Here is a 17413-nt window from a genome sequence, read left to right as displayed (position 1 = left end):
TGTCCTGTGTCTCACAAGCACCGCGCCCGATTGTGCGACCCGCTTATTTTTGGCGCTTTACAAGAGACATTAATTCGATGGCGTAGAGCACGGTGGTAATTACTATGGTTATTGTGTGTTGTTAATCCGGCTTTGCGACTTCCGCCTGGCTGACGTCAGCCCATCACTGCCGAGGGTCCACTGGTGAACAGTCGTATGGAAGTGACTCTTACAGCATGTCGCTGATGCTAGAGCCAGTTTCCCTTGGTGAAGTGGAGGGGGGCGTTGACGCAGGCATCAACTGACAACTGACCGTCCGTCTCGTGGATCAGTCGCAGGAAGAATACCTGCAACAAAAAGCAAGGGGCAGTGGCTTTAACGAATTCCTTTCTGCCATAAAACCATCGGCATGTTCGCCTCGCTGAGTTTTCTGCAGAAGTCTAACCTTCTGGCCCTAGCGGTCTGCGACTCGGGCCGCGTAAGCTAGGTTGAGCAGTCCATGACGGGTTTTGTCCCATCTCCAGACGAGAGAATTCCCTGTATCCGCGTGGCTTTGGACCTCTAGCAATGCCTGGGTCCTATGTTGTCATATCCCGTGCCACCACGTCCACACCATCCGCCGGTAACACTCCTCGTCCGACTCGTCTGTGAATCACAAGCAGACATGAAATTGGTTCTCCAATCTCAGCTTACGAAGTCACAGCGGAGGTCATCCTAGCTTGGGTGTGAATCACTGACACAGGAAGTATATGATATAGGATATGACCCGATGCCCCGTACATTAAATGGCAATGAAAACTACTTTTTAGATGGTATTTTGGAGGTCAGTAATGATGTGTTTGTGTGTGTGTGTGTACCCTATGCAGTAATATAATATATATATACTTATGACTTGCTTTTAAAATATATTCAGAATAGTAAACGGTTATTTTTAACAAGTTGTATTAATTAATAAATAAATATACAATAATCACTGCTGATCAGAAGATTTCATTGTATTTAGATATGTTTGTAATGGAGAAAAATTATCTTTCTAAAGTGGAAGAAGAATCCTTGACTTGTTTTGGTGCACCGTATTGGTTATTAAGCGATCTTTAGAATGTTGTAGTTTACGTTATATTTTATAGCAGTACGGCCATTACAATCTTGCGTTTTTAGATGAGTTACGTTTTATTTATTAAAGCTGCTTTAACCTTAAATACAGCTCTCTTAATGTCCGTACAGAGTGACGTTGAGCACTAGAATAATTTAAAAACGCATATCATATTGCAATTTTCTGGCTCCTCCTTAAGTAACTTTATTTTGTTTTTAAAGGTATTTTTATTTGGGGAAAAAATGATGTTCTGGCTGCTGCATAACGAAGTGTTCTTTGATTATATTAGTACTGAGTGCTTTAAATAATTACTGTCTTTATGGACTGCAGCCATAATTTAATAGTTTTTTTCCTTTTTAAATAGCATTTAAAAATTCAGCATTTCTCATGGCCATTATGATTATGACAAATCACTTCAACGGACATGGCAGGCATCGAGGACATCATAAAACATTTCTGATGATTTCTACTGACATATCATACATCTATGACACCACTAAACACATCTCACAATCACTTCACCGCTGAAGCAGAGACACACCAGACATCAGCCGGAACTATTAAAATCCTGAAAGTGAAGAGAGCGAGTGTGATTCACAGTGAGTATGAGAGACCGGGCTTGCCTGATGATGTCTGTCTTATATTGTGGTTCAGTACTCCGCACTTTACTGGGGTCCTGATCCACGCCACAGAGAATCAATACAGAGATTCAAGGCTTATCCAGTGCTCGGCCCGCACCACAAAACCACCCCTCCTGTACGCCGCCTTCATGAAACAGTCTGGGCACATTCTGACAAACAGGCAGAGACACGAACTCAGAGAGATGACAATACTGGAGAAAAATGCCTTCTCAGTGGGAGGTATTCATGCAATGCAAATCAAGTTTGGGCCAAGAATGAGAACACTAATACAGTGTAATAAAAAAATATATAAGATATTTTAAGCTTTCTGAAAAATTTAGTTTTTACTGAAAACACAAAAAATATCTGCCACTGAGGTCAGAAAAATAAACTTAATTGAAAGTGAAATTTATGAAAGCTTGCTTCTGCAATGGAATAAAAATTTAAAAAGGTAATTGTTGCCTTTTTCATTTTCAAAACTTTATTTTGACGTTTTTTTCTGATTTTCTTAGAATTGAGATAAAGCAAATTCTACGAATTGCAAGTATAAAAATAGAAGTGAGACGATATATACTTGCAAGCAATTATATGAAATGCAATACTTTAATATCTTATGTTATTTTGATTCTCCAGTAAATGTGTCTTGATTTAGGAATGTTTAGATAAACAAGACAAAAGTACTGAGTACAAAATATCATTTTAGCAGTTGTACAATAGGCGTAAAGACCGGAGGACCCTGGTCAATAGTTGGTGATGAAATGCAAACAGGATAATTGTATCCGTGCTTCTGCTCGGTTCCTTTCAGACAACAAATATCTGTAAAGACAACAAAAGTGTCTGCCTGACCCTCATATCACAACCTAAAACACCCACTAATCCCAGCAGCTCTGAAAGCACACAACCGGGCGCACTTTCTATCAGTCCTTTCTGCTCTCCTGCTCTTCCTCTGCAGACTTCACACTAGACTGCTCTTTTGTCTCCTGGTACAGTATGCATGTGGACTGGAGATCTTTTCACCAAACCCGTCACACATGACACTGTAACAGAACACTTTAGATAATTTGAAACAAGAATATTTTCCGATGCAGTTTATTTTGTTTTAAAAGGTATTTAAATATGGAGAAAAACTAATCTTTAGATATTTAGTATCGAGGTGGCTTTTAAATAATTTAATGTCTTATTGAATTAACAGCCACTAATTATACTTTTTGGTAATAATTACTCATGGCAGGGCATGTATTATGACAATAAAGCTATTGTTTTAAACAAAATAGAATAAAAAGGGGTGGGACATCATAAAATAGTCTCAAAAACATAAAAAGAATTTATATCTGGTTCGCATGAAGAACCCTCGCAATATCCATGGAACTCATTCACTTTGACAAAAGGTTCGTTAAAGATTATTAAAATGTAGAAAAATGGTTCTTTTAAGAAGTGACCATTCTGAAGGTTCTTCAGGGAACCAAAAGGAATGGTTCTTCTTTGGCATCATGCAAAAACTTCCCTTAGAGGAATCTTATTTTTGAGAGAGTGTCATATTGGAACTAAAAAATGAGTGGAAGCCAAGTTTTATGCTGGCTTTGTTCAATTTTGTGGTGAAGAAATAGACCATTAATTAAGCATTACCATTTCCCATTCCGGACACGGCGTCTGTGATCACCACGACTTTGTTCCGCACCATGGACTTGGACATGAAGCGCATGACCTCATTGTAAACATAGAGTAAACTCTCAGCGAAGACATGGCACGATGCAGTACAGCAGCAGGCACAGCCTGGTGCATAACCGATGGGCACCCATCTTCTGAAAACCAAGAAAAATAGAGTTCATTTCATACTAAAATAAAACGCTTGGCATGTGAGCTTACAGGAATGATCCTTCATTAACTTTCTAAACTGGAGGCATATAAAAGGTGCGATGAAACACTTCCTGTGACAGATGCTACAGTATCATTGTTTTACAAGTCAATATTTTTGGCTTGACTACATTTAAATGAATAGTTCACCCAAAATGAAAATCCTCTCATCATTTATATAGCATTGCATCACTTGCTCAGCAATGGATGCTCTGCAGTGAATGGGTGCCGTCAGAATGAGAGTCCAAACAGCTGATAAAAACTCACAATAATCCACACCCACTCCAGTCCATCAGTTACATCTTGGAGAAGACAAAAGATGCATGTTTTGTATGAAACAAATCCATCAAGACGTTCCTCTCATATCAAAGAGATCAGCCACTTATTTTGTTCAGAGTTGTTTTGGCATGTAAACAATGCTTGATATGTGCAGATTTCTCTCCTGATTCAGCAGACCAGACCCCTTTTTTTTTTCATTGGAGAAAGCATTATTACGGATTATGGGACTTGTTTTAGTTAAAAAGTCGTATTGATGGATTTGTTTCTTACAAACACAAACTTTTGTCTTCAAAAGACATTAACTGATAGAGTGGAGTGTTGTGGATTATTGTGATGTTTTTATCAGCTGTTTGGACTCTCATTCTGACGGCACCCATTCACTGCAGAGGATCCATTGATGAGCAAGTGACGCAATGCTACATTTCTTCAAATCTGAAGAAGAAACAAACTCATCTACATCTTGGAAAGCCTGGGGGTGAGCACATTATCAGTTTATTTGTGTGTGAACTATTTGTTTAACAAATGCTGATCAGCTGTATACAGTAATGTGTGTCAACTCAAGCTGCCATAAAAGTGGTGGCTGGAGGACAGAGCTCTATAAAATAGCCGGAGCTCTCGCCACTAACACTGGACACACAAGAGGGCACATATTTTGGACCATTACATGAAAGGGGGGAGAATAGATGTCCCCCTCGTCACTGTTATGAATTCTATGATTTAGCCAACAACCATTTTGTTGCTGTTTATCAAAACATTTCTAAGTCCAACAAAAGCAGCAGTGTCAAAGATAGATTAAGCCGCCTGACCAGCACTGAAATATAGCACACACACACACTAACCTACATGCAGGCAACCATAATCTGTTTTATTTTTTCAGTGTACTTACAGTATGCGTAAAGGAGTTAGAGCCGCTAGCCTTCAGTGGAAATTGTGTGTTGTTGTCCGGTCAGGAAAGCAGACTGAAGCCTGCTGTCCTCCCTGTGCATTCAGAGCCAGTGGCAGCATAGCGCTATCACTCGTCCCGGATCACAGCTCTTTTAATAGCATGTGGCTGAGCAACTGACGGCTCATGCATGTTGTGAATACTATCTCAGGCATGTAGAGAGGCATTCAAGGGTACCTTGAGGTTCTTTCTATATTGCATTGCATAAAACTTTATATTTTAAGATGTCTTTGTTAAAAACATGTAATTATACAGTCAAGTTTTTTGAGTAATATTAATTAACTACATACTTTTACACAGTTAGGGTTAGGACAATAGGGTTTGGTTTAGGGTTAGTTGGATGTAATGCATAACGTACTGTTAATTAATACAGTAAGGACATGTAATGTGTACACTGTAAAATAAAGTTTTTTATTGATAGGTAAAATATGAAAATATTGTTAAATTGCAACAATTTTTATTGATAGAATTTGTATTGATTTTTTTCAATGTTATTTTATTGATATTACATATGTAAAATATTGTTAAATGCTCATTTTTTAAATGCTCATTTTTATACTTTTTTTATACATTTTTACATTTTATTTTATTGATAGTGCATATGTAAAATATTGTTAAAATATACAGATTTTATATTTTTTATAGATTTTTAAATTTTATTTTATTGATAGTGCATATGTAAAATATTGTTAAAATATACAGATTTTATTTTTTTATAGATGTTTTTTTTAATTTTATTTATTTGATAGTGCATATGTAAAATATTGTTAAAATATACAGATTATATTTTTTTTATAGATTTTTAAATTTTATTTTATTGATAGTACATATGTAAAATATTGTTAAAATGCAAAAAAAATCATTTTTATAGATTTTTAAATTTTATTTTATTGATAGTGCATATGTAAAATATTGTTAAAATATACAGATTTTATTTTTTTATAGATGTTTTTTAATTTTATTTTATTGATAGTGCATATGGAAAATATTGTTAAAATATACAGATTTTATATATTTTTATACATTTTTAAATTTTATTTTATTGATAGTGCATATGGAAAATATTGTTAAAATATACAGATTTTATATATTTTTATACATTTTTAAATTTTATTTTATTGATAGTGCCATATGGAAATATTGTTAAAATGCACCATTTTTATTGATAGATTTTTATTGATTTTTTTCAATGTTATTTTATTGATAGTACATATATAAAATATTTTTAATTAATGTGTGATTGCAAAGATGAACCGTTTGTTTTAGAATGGCTTGTAAAAAGGTTTTATCTCTTAATATGCATAAAGAAAGTAGACCTAACAGGAAAGCATCGGGAAAGGTTTACAAATGTATTTGCATTATTTTGACAGCTACATTATATTTATTTAATTTTTTACCCCAGATGCCATTTTTAATTTATAGGTGCTCCTTTTGTACTGAATTGTGCACAATGTTCACTAGTGTCCACAGGGTGTGGATATCTATCTTCTGTCTGCCGCTCCGGGACCGTCCTGCTCTGCTCTCGCGCTCCGAAAAAAAAAACTCTCTCGCGAGAGAAAATGAAATTCCAGCAAGCAAATCTGCGAGCTCGCGACGCGACCCCGTCCTCCATTGGGAAAGCTCGAGCGCGACTGAGGGGAGAGGAAAACAGCCCCTCGTTAGCCTGGGAAAGCTTCGAAACGACGCGTTCATCGCAGCTCACGGAGCCGTAAGGTTCGAGCTAAGACATGCCCGGTACCGGCGGAGGATATCGCGTCAGGTTCGCCGAGCTTTGGGATTTTTAACGCTCCGCTAAACGAGCAGGGGGAGAGGCTTCATTAGCGAGCTAACTGACGCTAGCAGCGAAGTGCGTGAAAACTTCGAGCCTAACAGACACAATTTGCCATTGGGATTTGAAATCAGGATAACCTCACCAGCGGGTTTTTTCGTTTCTTCTATCGCTTCCGGTAGAAAGTCTAGCTTCATTTGACCGGGAGGAACACGTGAAGTAATCGCTTTGTTTACCGCTTGCACAATTCCAGCATTGATTCGCGCAGAACAGAAACATGAGATTAGAGAGTCGCTTTGTGAGGCCAGGCCATGAACTCAAGCACATCAGCCAAAACACTGAGCAGGCCTGTTAACTAGAGATCTGCTTATATAAACTACTCTCACTCTGACTCATTAGTCCGGCCGCCGCTGCAGAGGAGATTCGAGGAGGAAAGCTGCTGATACCGGTCATGTTTTGCATGACGACCGTGTGTCAAGAATCGGATGAAAGAGCGTCGGGATAAATTACGTTAATTGCTGTCTGTTTTCTTCTCGGGTGCTGGGATTTGATACGCGCACAAATAGATGAATAAGATGTCTAGCGCCAAGGAAAACACGTGTAGGAATTTCAAGCGAACATTTTCAACAAAAGCAACTGTCAGAACTGCTTCAAGCCCCGAGAGCTGCATCTGCTGACGGACCCAGGATCTCAATCAGGTATGAACGGTTAGATAGATGGTTATATCACTTCGAATTCGTTCGTGTGAACGGGTAAAAGCGAAATGGCTCGTTCGGAAAAATGCAGTTTGTTATGTAGAGATACTTATTGATTGTAGACAGTGAAGCTGACAATGGATTTTCCATTAGCTGACAGCGCTTTAATCGATCAATTTGCGGTGACCACTAATCAGCCCTTTTAGGCTTATTTTGTTTAGAAAGGGTTTGTTGTGTAAAACTCTAAAACTGGTGTAATTATAGTTGTTTTGACAAGGCTTTTTACATTGTTTTAGTGGCGCATGCAGGTACTTTTTAATTTTTTTAATTATTCTAAACGGATGATTTAATGTATATACTGTATATGTGTTTTCAGTTGCGCTAAAGTGGTTGGAACGCTAAAATGACCAATCAGAAGTCAGTAGAGGTCTGCTCCTGATATCTGATTGGTCAAAACCGCGTTACAACCGTTCTGTAATCTCTGTCGCTGCTCAGCTTCAATCACATATTTTTTTTTTTTTCTGCACAGAATCGTTAATTTATGCTCTAGTTGAAGTATGGCAAATAATTTTTTTTAATAAAATGAGGTTTAATTAAATGTTTTTGAATTTTTATATATGTAGTAACTTTTAAAATCAGCCTGTATTTCAGGAATTGAAGTTGAAATCGCTGCTGAAATTGTTTAGATTAGCGTAAAGATTCTCATTTTTTTGTTTTTCGTATAGATCTAATAAAAAATTCTGAATTGATTTAGAAGTATTTTGTTAGACTTTTACAACCATTGAGCACTAAAGTGTTAAAACAGTGTTGTTACAACAACTACATTTTTTTTCTTCAATCATATTTTGACATTAAAGGTCTCTCACAATTCAGATGACTATATTTACAGTATGGCTACCATTTAACAACCACATTGGCCATTGTACTGTACATTGGCTGCATGTAAAAACCTCCCATTTGAATATTTCTAAGATGTAAGAAGGCATTATTTTATGCTAGAGGAGACTTTTAATTGTAAGGTAAAGGTGGGCAGAACCAGGAGTGCATTTTTCAAAAGCATAGTTAGCTAAATGTGGTCGTCTAGTTCTATTGAACTCTATTGGAAATGGCCGAACTTGCAAACGCTTTTGAGAAATGCGCCCCCAGAGCATTTCCAAACCTCGTCAGGATTACAGATTAAGATTGGGAAATAATTGGCCATCTCCGTGCGTTTCTGGATGTGTGTGATTTGAGCTCATGTTGGAGTCCATTTCTTAAAAAATCCAATGTATTTCCCCCCCCCTCTAATTATCTTATTCAGGGAAAGAAAGCTTTGGTTGATTGCATGAAAATACAAACTGTGACCATAATTTCCATATGAGCTCTTGAAAGGGAATGAATGAGAGGAAAAGTTTTAGACCATAAGGGCCCTGTTGTGTTTTTTTTAATTGATCCCATACTCTTCAGGGGCCGTCGAGCGACGTCAGCATCCTCCAGCGTGTGTGTGTTGTGGTTTGAGTGAGATTACCCAACGGTTAACCCATTCTGTGCCAGATTCATGAGTCATTGTTATGGATTATATCACTCACTAATCCCGCTAAAATGACCCAATATTCATTACTAAATCAAAACCCTTTTGGGCTCTGGTGTTGTTGCAACAGTCATCTTCAGACATTGTTCATGATTTCTTTATTTCTGTTTTGACAACAGTATTACCAAAGATTCAGATTGGACTCAGACCATACGGTTAGACCAAGTGCATTCTCCAATTTTAATATGAAACGTGAAAAAGTGAAAGTGCCCGGGGAGCACTTGGGGGTTCGGTGCCTTGCTCAAGGGGCACCTCAGTCCGTGGTATTGCCGGCCCGAGACTCGAACCCACAACCTTAGGGTTAGGAATGAAACTATCTAACCATTAGGCCAATACTTCCCCTGTCCATAAAAATAATTTCCCCTGTCCATAATTTCCCATAAAATGGAAATTAAAGCAATGGTTTCAGCCATTGTGTTTAGGACTGCATCTCGTTCCTGAAAGCTTTCATTCCCTCTGGTTGAAAGTCAATCAAAGCTTTGACACTCAAAGTTCATAAAAAGAACGAAATACAATCCAAGTCCAGAATTAATTTAGGCTTTTATTCATCGATCCACACATGTTCTAGAGCTCATCGGATATGGTCAAACTTGTGTGCTTGATGTGAGTTACGTAATGTTATAAGTGATCAAAGTGAGATCATCCATGTGTCAGACATGCCGTTTGTTCACAGATCAAATCTAATATTCCTGCATCATCTTTTCTGTTTCCGTGGCACAGCAGAATATTCCAGTCCCAATTGTTTGCCTCCATTTTGCCAAGAATGCCTTGAGCATTTTGAAATGTTTTTCTTATTCTGTTGATTAGTAAATAACTGTCAAATGTAGTTTACCTTCATAGTTTTCCGATTTCAGAGATGGTGCCTCTTAGGGCTTGTTTCTGAATCTGGCACAATCGCTCCCTTAGTTTGGTTTGTTTTGGCATATATGAACACAGCAGTTATGCTTGGATCTGCATCAGAACGGAACAAAAAATCAGTCAGACATCTCCTGAAATGAGATGGTCTTGGTCTGATTGAAAACCAACTCGAGCAGCTTGGTTTTGGTTGAAAAAGCAACCCGACTCAACAAACCAGGCTTGATTATCAATCCATCTTGGTGGATGATGATATGAGGAACATAAACAGGTGCACTCTGACCAATGAGAGGACGGTTTTACTCCCATGTGACTTGCATAAACACTTTTTGATACACTGTGAATTGTTGCTGTGTTAAAGCAAACAAATCAAGAAAAAAATGCAACATTGTAACCGTTTAAGTAGGGCTGGGCGATATGGCCTAAAAAAAAAATCCCCGATTTTTTTCACCAAAAATCCGATTTACGATTTAAATCGATTTTTTTTGCCCAGCCCCCCCCCTACAATATTCAAATGACAAAGAAATTGTTCAAAACACGTTTTAATATAATTCATTATTTATTATTTTACCAGTCAAATTTATAACTGAGAAGATGATTTTTAAAAAATTTATTTAATACTAGCCCCTCATGCATCTAATCATCCACTCGGCGTTAAGAACTGTTAAAATTAAAATTGGCAACTACGCAGTGAGTCATTTTTTTCTTATATAAATTATTTGTAAATAGAGCAGACACTGTCTAACTGTGTCTACACTGGACCGCGAGAGTGGTCGTGCTGCGCCCCGTTGTGCTAAAAGTCTGTCTAAACTTGACAATCATCTGAACGTAGTGTCCAGAACATTTTGTCATAAATAGAACGAGCATCAGTTTACTGATGGGGATCGTGTCTCATCACGCCGCGTCCAGTTTAGACAACATCACTGGGTTCTATTGTCTTCTGTCGGATCGCACCACTCATGCCCGGTGTAGACATTGCATGCATTTTTTTAATGGGTTATGTTACAGCCCTGCTTGTTTTTTATTTTTTTTATTAAATATCTGTATTGACTGCATCATATCATCGTATTATTTACTGCCATGCGAGCCACAAAAGTAAAAGCTTGGCGAGCCGTGCAATGAGCATTGCTGCAGGTTGCTTTTTGGCGGATATGCTGTGCTTGTGCTGCCGCGGTCTTGTTCATTTTGTAGGGCAAAACATCTCTCTCACTTGGTAGCGGAGTATGTGAGTGGAGTGGAGCGGGAACTATTTCCCTCCGCGTTCCGAGCATTTAATAATCACTCCACGCTCACTGATACCAGAAACACCGCTCCGCCTTCGCTCCGTGGCTAAAGTCGATGCATTTCTTACAGATTTCAAAATCAGATAAAGATGAAGTATTGTAAGATTACATTTGTTTGAATGCATTATTGTAAATCATGCTTTAACCCAGAAATATTCAGTAAAAAAGAAAAGACAAACTCCTTGAGAACTAGCCTATAACTTCCCGCTCGGTCGGGGTTATTCCTGTCATTATAATCTTCTGATTTGAGAGATTCATCTGTATCAAGCTAAAGCTAAATATGTTTAACATGTGAATTATTGCTAAATATGCAGTTATATTACGGGCCGTTGGCATGAATTGTACTCGTGATGGAGCAGTGGAGGAATGCTCTTGGAGCGAGTGAAAACCACGACGCTCTGACTTTTAAAAAAACCCGCGCCTCGCTCCAGTCAAAATCACACCGCTCTACTCCGCGCTCCGGAGAAACATATTTTGCTCGCCAGCATGTCTTTATGGCAAATGCACGGATGAGGGTTGAGCCCAATCGGAACAACGGGAGCCCTGAGTGGAGCGCCGGTGGATGTTAAAAAGAAAACCGATTTTCATTCAAACAAACCGATGTAAACTACACATTCGAGTTAATCGATAAATCGATTTATCGCCCAGCCCTACGTTTAAGTTCAGACTTCGTAACAAAACAAATGTTGTAAAAGTCTGAAAATAACCTTAATTTTCATAGCTAGACCATTGCAGATCTATGAAATGTATACGTTAAAATCATCTGAGTTGCCTTCTATGTAATTTACAGAGGAAGTTGAAGTTACAGTACATGTTGGAGGTTTAAGTCAAACGGTTCCTTTCAGGAAATGTTGGCAGCACATAGTCATTTACTCACCCGGGGTTAAAAGGCTTTCAAAATACTGTAATCTTCACAGACTCATTCCTTTAAGAATGCTCCTGATTCTCTCAAGGCCTTCCAGAGCGAGCTCAGTGGAATTGACTCTATGGAAAAAGGCTTTATAAGCATTTCCTCTGAAAAACTCTAGTTCTGTGCAAGCTTTCCAATATCATATTTTCATATGTGTTTCTTATTTGCGTGTTTTTGTTTCCTGTTCGTATATTACATGTATATATAATATTTCACAATATTATTTTTTTTTACTTTATTTTTAATAAAGTAAATGCAGCCTTGATGAGCATAATGGACTTCTTTAAAGAAACATCAGAAAACTTTTGAATGGCAGTGTGTATATGTATGTAAAACATTTTAGCATAGTATATTAAACCTAACATTTTCAGTAAACCTAACAGTTCCAGAAGCTTTAAATATATTTTTTGTGAAGGTGGATTGTATTAGTATTGCTCTGTCGTGTAACACTTAGTCAAAGATTTAATTTTGTGCTTATATTTCTCACAATTTCGATACACTGCATTGCACCTGAAGTTGAGGGGCTAAATGAGAAAGCAATCATGCATGGAGTCTATTAAAAGAGATTAGCTCATATGAGATTTGGCTTTTATTAGCTTTACAGGACTAGATGTAAAAAAAAAAATAAAATAATAATTAAAAAAAAATCTTCTGATTTTGAAAGAAAGACTGTTGATATCTTCAGAAGCTTGATGCAGAAATGAAATTGCTAGAATATATTACAGTTTCCTACTGATCTCATTGCGAGAGCAACAGGAATCATACATGTATTGGATTTTGCTTATACTTGTCTTCTAGAGTTGTCTTTTACGTCAAGGTCTAGCCCGCATGTTAAAAATGGAAACTTGCATCAAGTGGCTTGAAGCGGTCCCAGTGTGATTCCCATGCAGAAGGAGGTCTGCTGTGAGCAGGCGGAACGGGGGCTTGTGAAAGGAAGTGCGTGTTGGGAAAGTGGAGCAGAGTTTCCCAGAGGTCGCTCCCACTTCTGAAGCTGCGGTTGGGCCCGGGGTGGGCGTTGGGTTTGTTTTAGGTGGGGGTGGAAGGTCAGGGTGAGTGCGTCCAGGGGATGCAGGGATAAAGTGGACCATTGGGAGCCGGCCGCCCTCAGGATTCAGCCCGGGGAGGAAATTGGGAGTTTAAACGTGATGCGGCCCGGTGGGGCCGTAGGGTTAGACGTGAAGCTGGAGAAGAGAGAAGGAAAGCGCAGGGGGTGTGCCACTGCACACATGCTGGAGTCACAGCTGTGTTTTGTTTTTTGCTTCCAATCCCCCCACCTCTTCCAGAGAGGAAAACGGATAAATTTTGGTCCCCAGGTATCCTCTGTTTTTTTTTTGTAAAGATGTATTTATGGGTACTTATGGGGGAGGACTGGGAGAGAAAAAAAATCGATGCACTACGATTCTCTCTTCAGTGATTCTTGTAAACAGTTTTGTTTTAACAACAGGACAAAACATAGGAAATGTCAAAATATGTCTGTGCATTTGTGTGAATGCAGCATATCAGACCTGCTGCTGTCTGTGATGCTATCAGTAATAATCAAACAGCAATAATGCTCAGCAAAAGAGGCTGTAAAACTGTCTGCTCTTTAGGGCCTTTCGCACCGCAGGAACCTGAACTAATTGTGGAAATACCCACTTTTGGGCGTTTTCGCACCGCAGGGACTGGGTGCGGTTTTAGTACCGGACTGCCTTTTTCGAGAACCAAATTAGCTCCTACTACAGAGCAGGGTTTCAATGATGTAAGTAGACATTGATTGTCCAAACCACGTACGAAAACGCCCTCACCCGCTATGATTTAAAAACGCTGTGTAAACATACTGCAAACATTGTGTCAACTTATTTTCGCAAGGATGGAGAACATAGATGGACGGACGCTGAAGTGCAGGCACTTGTAGCAAATGTAGCACTGCCAGTTGTCATTGGAGAATCTTAGTCCTCCTTTCCGTTCTTTCAGTCGCTTTACGTATACGTCGACATTCCATGTCCATTATTGTGAAACCCGCGAGACACAACAAAAACACAGCTCCGATCACAGCATCCTCCATCCTCCTGTTGTTAACGTTGCTTTTCTTTGTTTTCATTAATGAACGCAGTGCACAAATGACGTGCTGTCGACCGGCTTACTGTCGGTGCAAATGCAACCCTTTAAAAGGTACTGGGAAATAGTTCGTGCAAAACCATTCCAGTATTTGTACATTTAGTTCCAGAACTAAAGTGGTGCGAAAGGCTCTTTTGTCTGGAAGTTTTCCAGAGAAAATTTCAGGCAATCTCAGATACTGAAAACACTTTTTGTTTGTTGCTTGTATTGCATTTCTTTGTTCTCCTTCATTTGATATATTGTAAATTTTTAAACTTTATTTAATAATTCTTCACATACAGTTGTTTTAATTTTATTATTAAATTTGTGATTGTGATTTTGAGTACTTATAATCATACAAGTAATTTAATAAAAATGCACAACTAAATTTGACATTCAATTACTAGGGCTGTGCAATGAATCGCATTCTATTGTCATGCGTATCTCGTCAGTAAAGCGGTTCCGTGATTCTAGTAGTAAATCACCATCACCTGGTTTCAGACTGAGCGGCTTTCACTACACAGAGCCGTAGTTCACTGACAAGCTAGATGATATCGCGTTTGTAATCGAATGCGATTCATCTGCGATTATGAGAGCGATTTTTGCTTATTTGTCAGTTTCACTCTGTGTAGTGAAAGCCACTCCATCTGAAAGCAGGTGATGGTGGTTTACTACTAATCATGGGACCGGCTTAACTGACGAGATGCACATGACAATCAAATGCGATTGATTGGACAGCCTATATTCAGTGGTGGTAAACTAATTAATTAATTGATTAATTAGAAAAAAATATTGTTTAGAACTGGAACGGATCATGAGGTGCCTAACGATTCCCAAGTAAAGTTATGTCACTTGAGCAATGCAGATTGTGTCACGCAGCTTCAGAGTAATAAAAAGAAAAATGGCAAAATCAGTAGCAGAACCTCAACTAAGACAGTTCAGGTTCTGCTGTAAAGACAGTAGTGTCATTACAGTGCTTCCCATAGGTTTGAAATATATTTGCGGTGGTAGCCGGGTGGAAAATCCTCCTATTACCCATGACACAACAAATGGTCTACATGTGACAAATAACAAATAATGTGTAATTTTTAACAGTATTTTAATTTAGGCTACTATTGGCTACTATTATAGGCTACTATTGCATTTAATTACATATTATGCATTATTATATGCATTGTAAATTATGCAAAATTACAGCATTTAAATGGCAGAGTTCTCCTTACTTTGTCATATAGTGTCTCTCTCAGTGAATGAGATACAGATTTTACTGATACTAGTGAAATCTATATATTGAATATGTCAAATAATGTTCTTAGTCTCTTCTTCCTGTGGGGAAGCATCTCTGCCAAAAACTACAATAGTTTACTATGAATGAAATGGAAATTAAATGGAATTCAATTAATTGCCTAACCAAATACCAATAATGCCAAGAAAAACAAACAAACAAAACAAAAAAAAACCATAACGTGTGACTTTTAATCATAAACAAGCCCCGAAATACACCAGGACTCTTATTTCAGGAGTGTCAAAGTCGTCATCATATTGGTTGAATTCTACAGGATTTCCGCGAGACGTGTGTGTCGCGTTCTTTAAAGTTCTGCCTGGAAACAAAGATACCGTGGCGCCAAACCCCCTCACTAAAGAAGAAAGCCTAGTGTTTACAACTGTGACAATGAGTGCTTATCAGGATCAACTAAATGCTGGATTTTCAAAAGTATGTGAAATATTGAAAGTTTGCGGCATAGAATCTTTAAAATATGTCGAAGAGTTTTACACACTGGTCTGTTACTGAGGTGACATTTCCACGCCTCGAAACGTGACGATGGACAAAACGAACTGTGATTGGTTGTTTGACATGTCGGTCAAACGGCCTCATGGGCGGGGCTTGGCCAAAGAAAGCTGCCATAGATTCCTTCAATCTGAAGGTCTGGCTATGCGAGACTAATTGCGGGCTGATCATACAGATGAGAGAGAAAATATGCATTCTTACAACCGTCTAAAACACATTAAATGAAGGTCATAAATTAGACATTGTCATAATTCATCAACTCGAGTTCATAAGCAATCGCTTGGCATAAATGTGCACTATTTATTGATTGAGAATCACTTTGAAGCAGTCTGAAGTGCATGAAATCATTAATGAAATCATTTTGAAGTTTAATAATCGATAGGCTGTATCGTGATTTATGTTTTTCCGTCTCCAAAATATAAGACGACTTTAAATGATCATTAAGACGTTTGTTTTACCATTTCATGTATTGAAGACTTTTCATGGCAGTAGGTTTAAGAAAACTCATCCAGAGGGATTTTGCTTTATTCGCACACGTGCTCCTTAAATACATTTTACAGTTTGCGCACATCTATTTTTATTTGCGTTAATATACCTGGGCGGCCCACCCAAGTAAAGTCTATGTGTGGGCAGCACTGCATTATTTAGCTTAAGCTCAACTGATGGATAATATTACAACATCAGTCTTGCTTGTTCCTTTTTTTGTATGCATGCATGGGTAAAAAATATTCAAGTCATAATTTCGAGGTCATTGCATTCAGTGAGAAGGTGAGACGCTGCTTAATAACACTGCATTTTTAAACCTTTGAGGCAAACATCTGCTTTAAAGTGAAGTTATATTAACTTGCCTAGTCCTGCTTAGCTGCGTCTAAGCTTGCACCTGTAGCTAACACTTTAAAAGTAGTTATGTCAGTCACTCAAAATTAACAAAATCTAAAGTTTTTACAGAAAATGAGAGCATTATCAAAATCAAACCACAAATTGTTTTTCTTTTGACTCGAACATGTACAGTTGTTGACTTGATTTAAGAATATATGGCGTCTGTTTGCGTTAATATCCTGGATCTGTACACAAATAAAACTAGTTTGGTGTGTAATAAGGTGTGTGGGACACTGCATTAACTTCAGTCTGAGATGTGCTCTCGTTACTTATTTGTATGAAGTTTGGCGTCTGTTTGCATTATTGGTCTTGACACTGTACACAAATAAAGCTCACCTGATGTGTATTCACGGTGTGTGTGGGATACTGTATTTTGCTTCTGTTGATGAATCACTCAAAACTTTGTATTAGAGCTGTCAAGTCAGAGCTTTAATTTGATGTGATGAATTGGTAACACTTAAGTATAACTATACACTTATAAAAGTACTTATAAAGCAAACTATTAGTTTATAGTTTATTTGTAGTTTATATATTGTAGTCTCTACGTTTGTTAAAGAGTTACTTCTCTTAGAAGAGCTTAGAAGTGCCAGGACAATTTTTAATATAACTCCGATTGGATTCGTCTGAAAGAAGAAAGGCATATACACCTAGGATGCCTCGAGTGTGACTAAATTAATTTTTATTTTTTATTTTATTTAACACTTTAACAAATGGAGAGACTGCAATATATAAACTACGAATAAACTATAAACTAATAGTTTGTTCATTATTTGTATAGTTGTACTTGATGAATTTGAATTGGTAGCACTTAAGTTAAATG

General features: G+C 37.8%; 1 protein-coding gene across 1 annotated transcript in view; it reads left to right on the top strand.

Annotated features, from left to right (window-relative positions):
• The first annotated feature begins 7081 nt into the window (after nucleotides 1–7081).
• The window catches only part of LOC109099843 (myosin phosphatase Rho-interacting protein-like), a 48072-nt gene continuing 37740 nt past the window's right edge, over nucleotides 7082–17413 (top strand). Inside the window, 5 exon segments of the mRNA XM_042734886.1 lie at nucleotides 7082–7139; nucleotides 7142–7218; nucleotides 7220–7255; nucleotides 10427–10443; nucleotides 14726–14762. Of these exon segments, the coding sequence (XP_042590820.1) occupies nucleotides 7103–7139; nucleotides 7142–7218; nucleotides 7220–7255; nucleotides 10427–10443; nucleotides 14726–14762 (204 nt within the window). The 5' untranslated portion in view covers nucleotides 7082–7102.

This window comes from Cyprinus carpio, chromosome B12 (genome assembly GCF_018340385.1).
Source record: "Cyprinus carpio isolate SPL01 chromosome B12, ASM1834038v1, whole genome shotgun sequence".
Classification (NCBI taxonomy): domain Eukaryota; kingdom Metazoa; phylum Chordata; class Actinopteri; order Cypriniformes; family Cyprinidae; genus Cyprinus; species Cyprinus carpio.
This window is presented reverse-complemented; position numbering and strand designations above follow the sequence as displayed.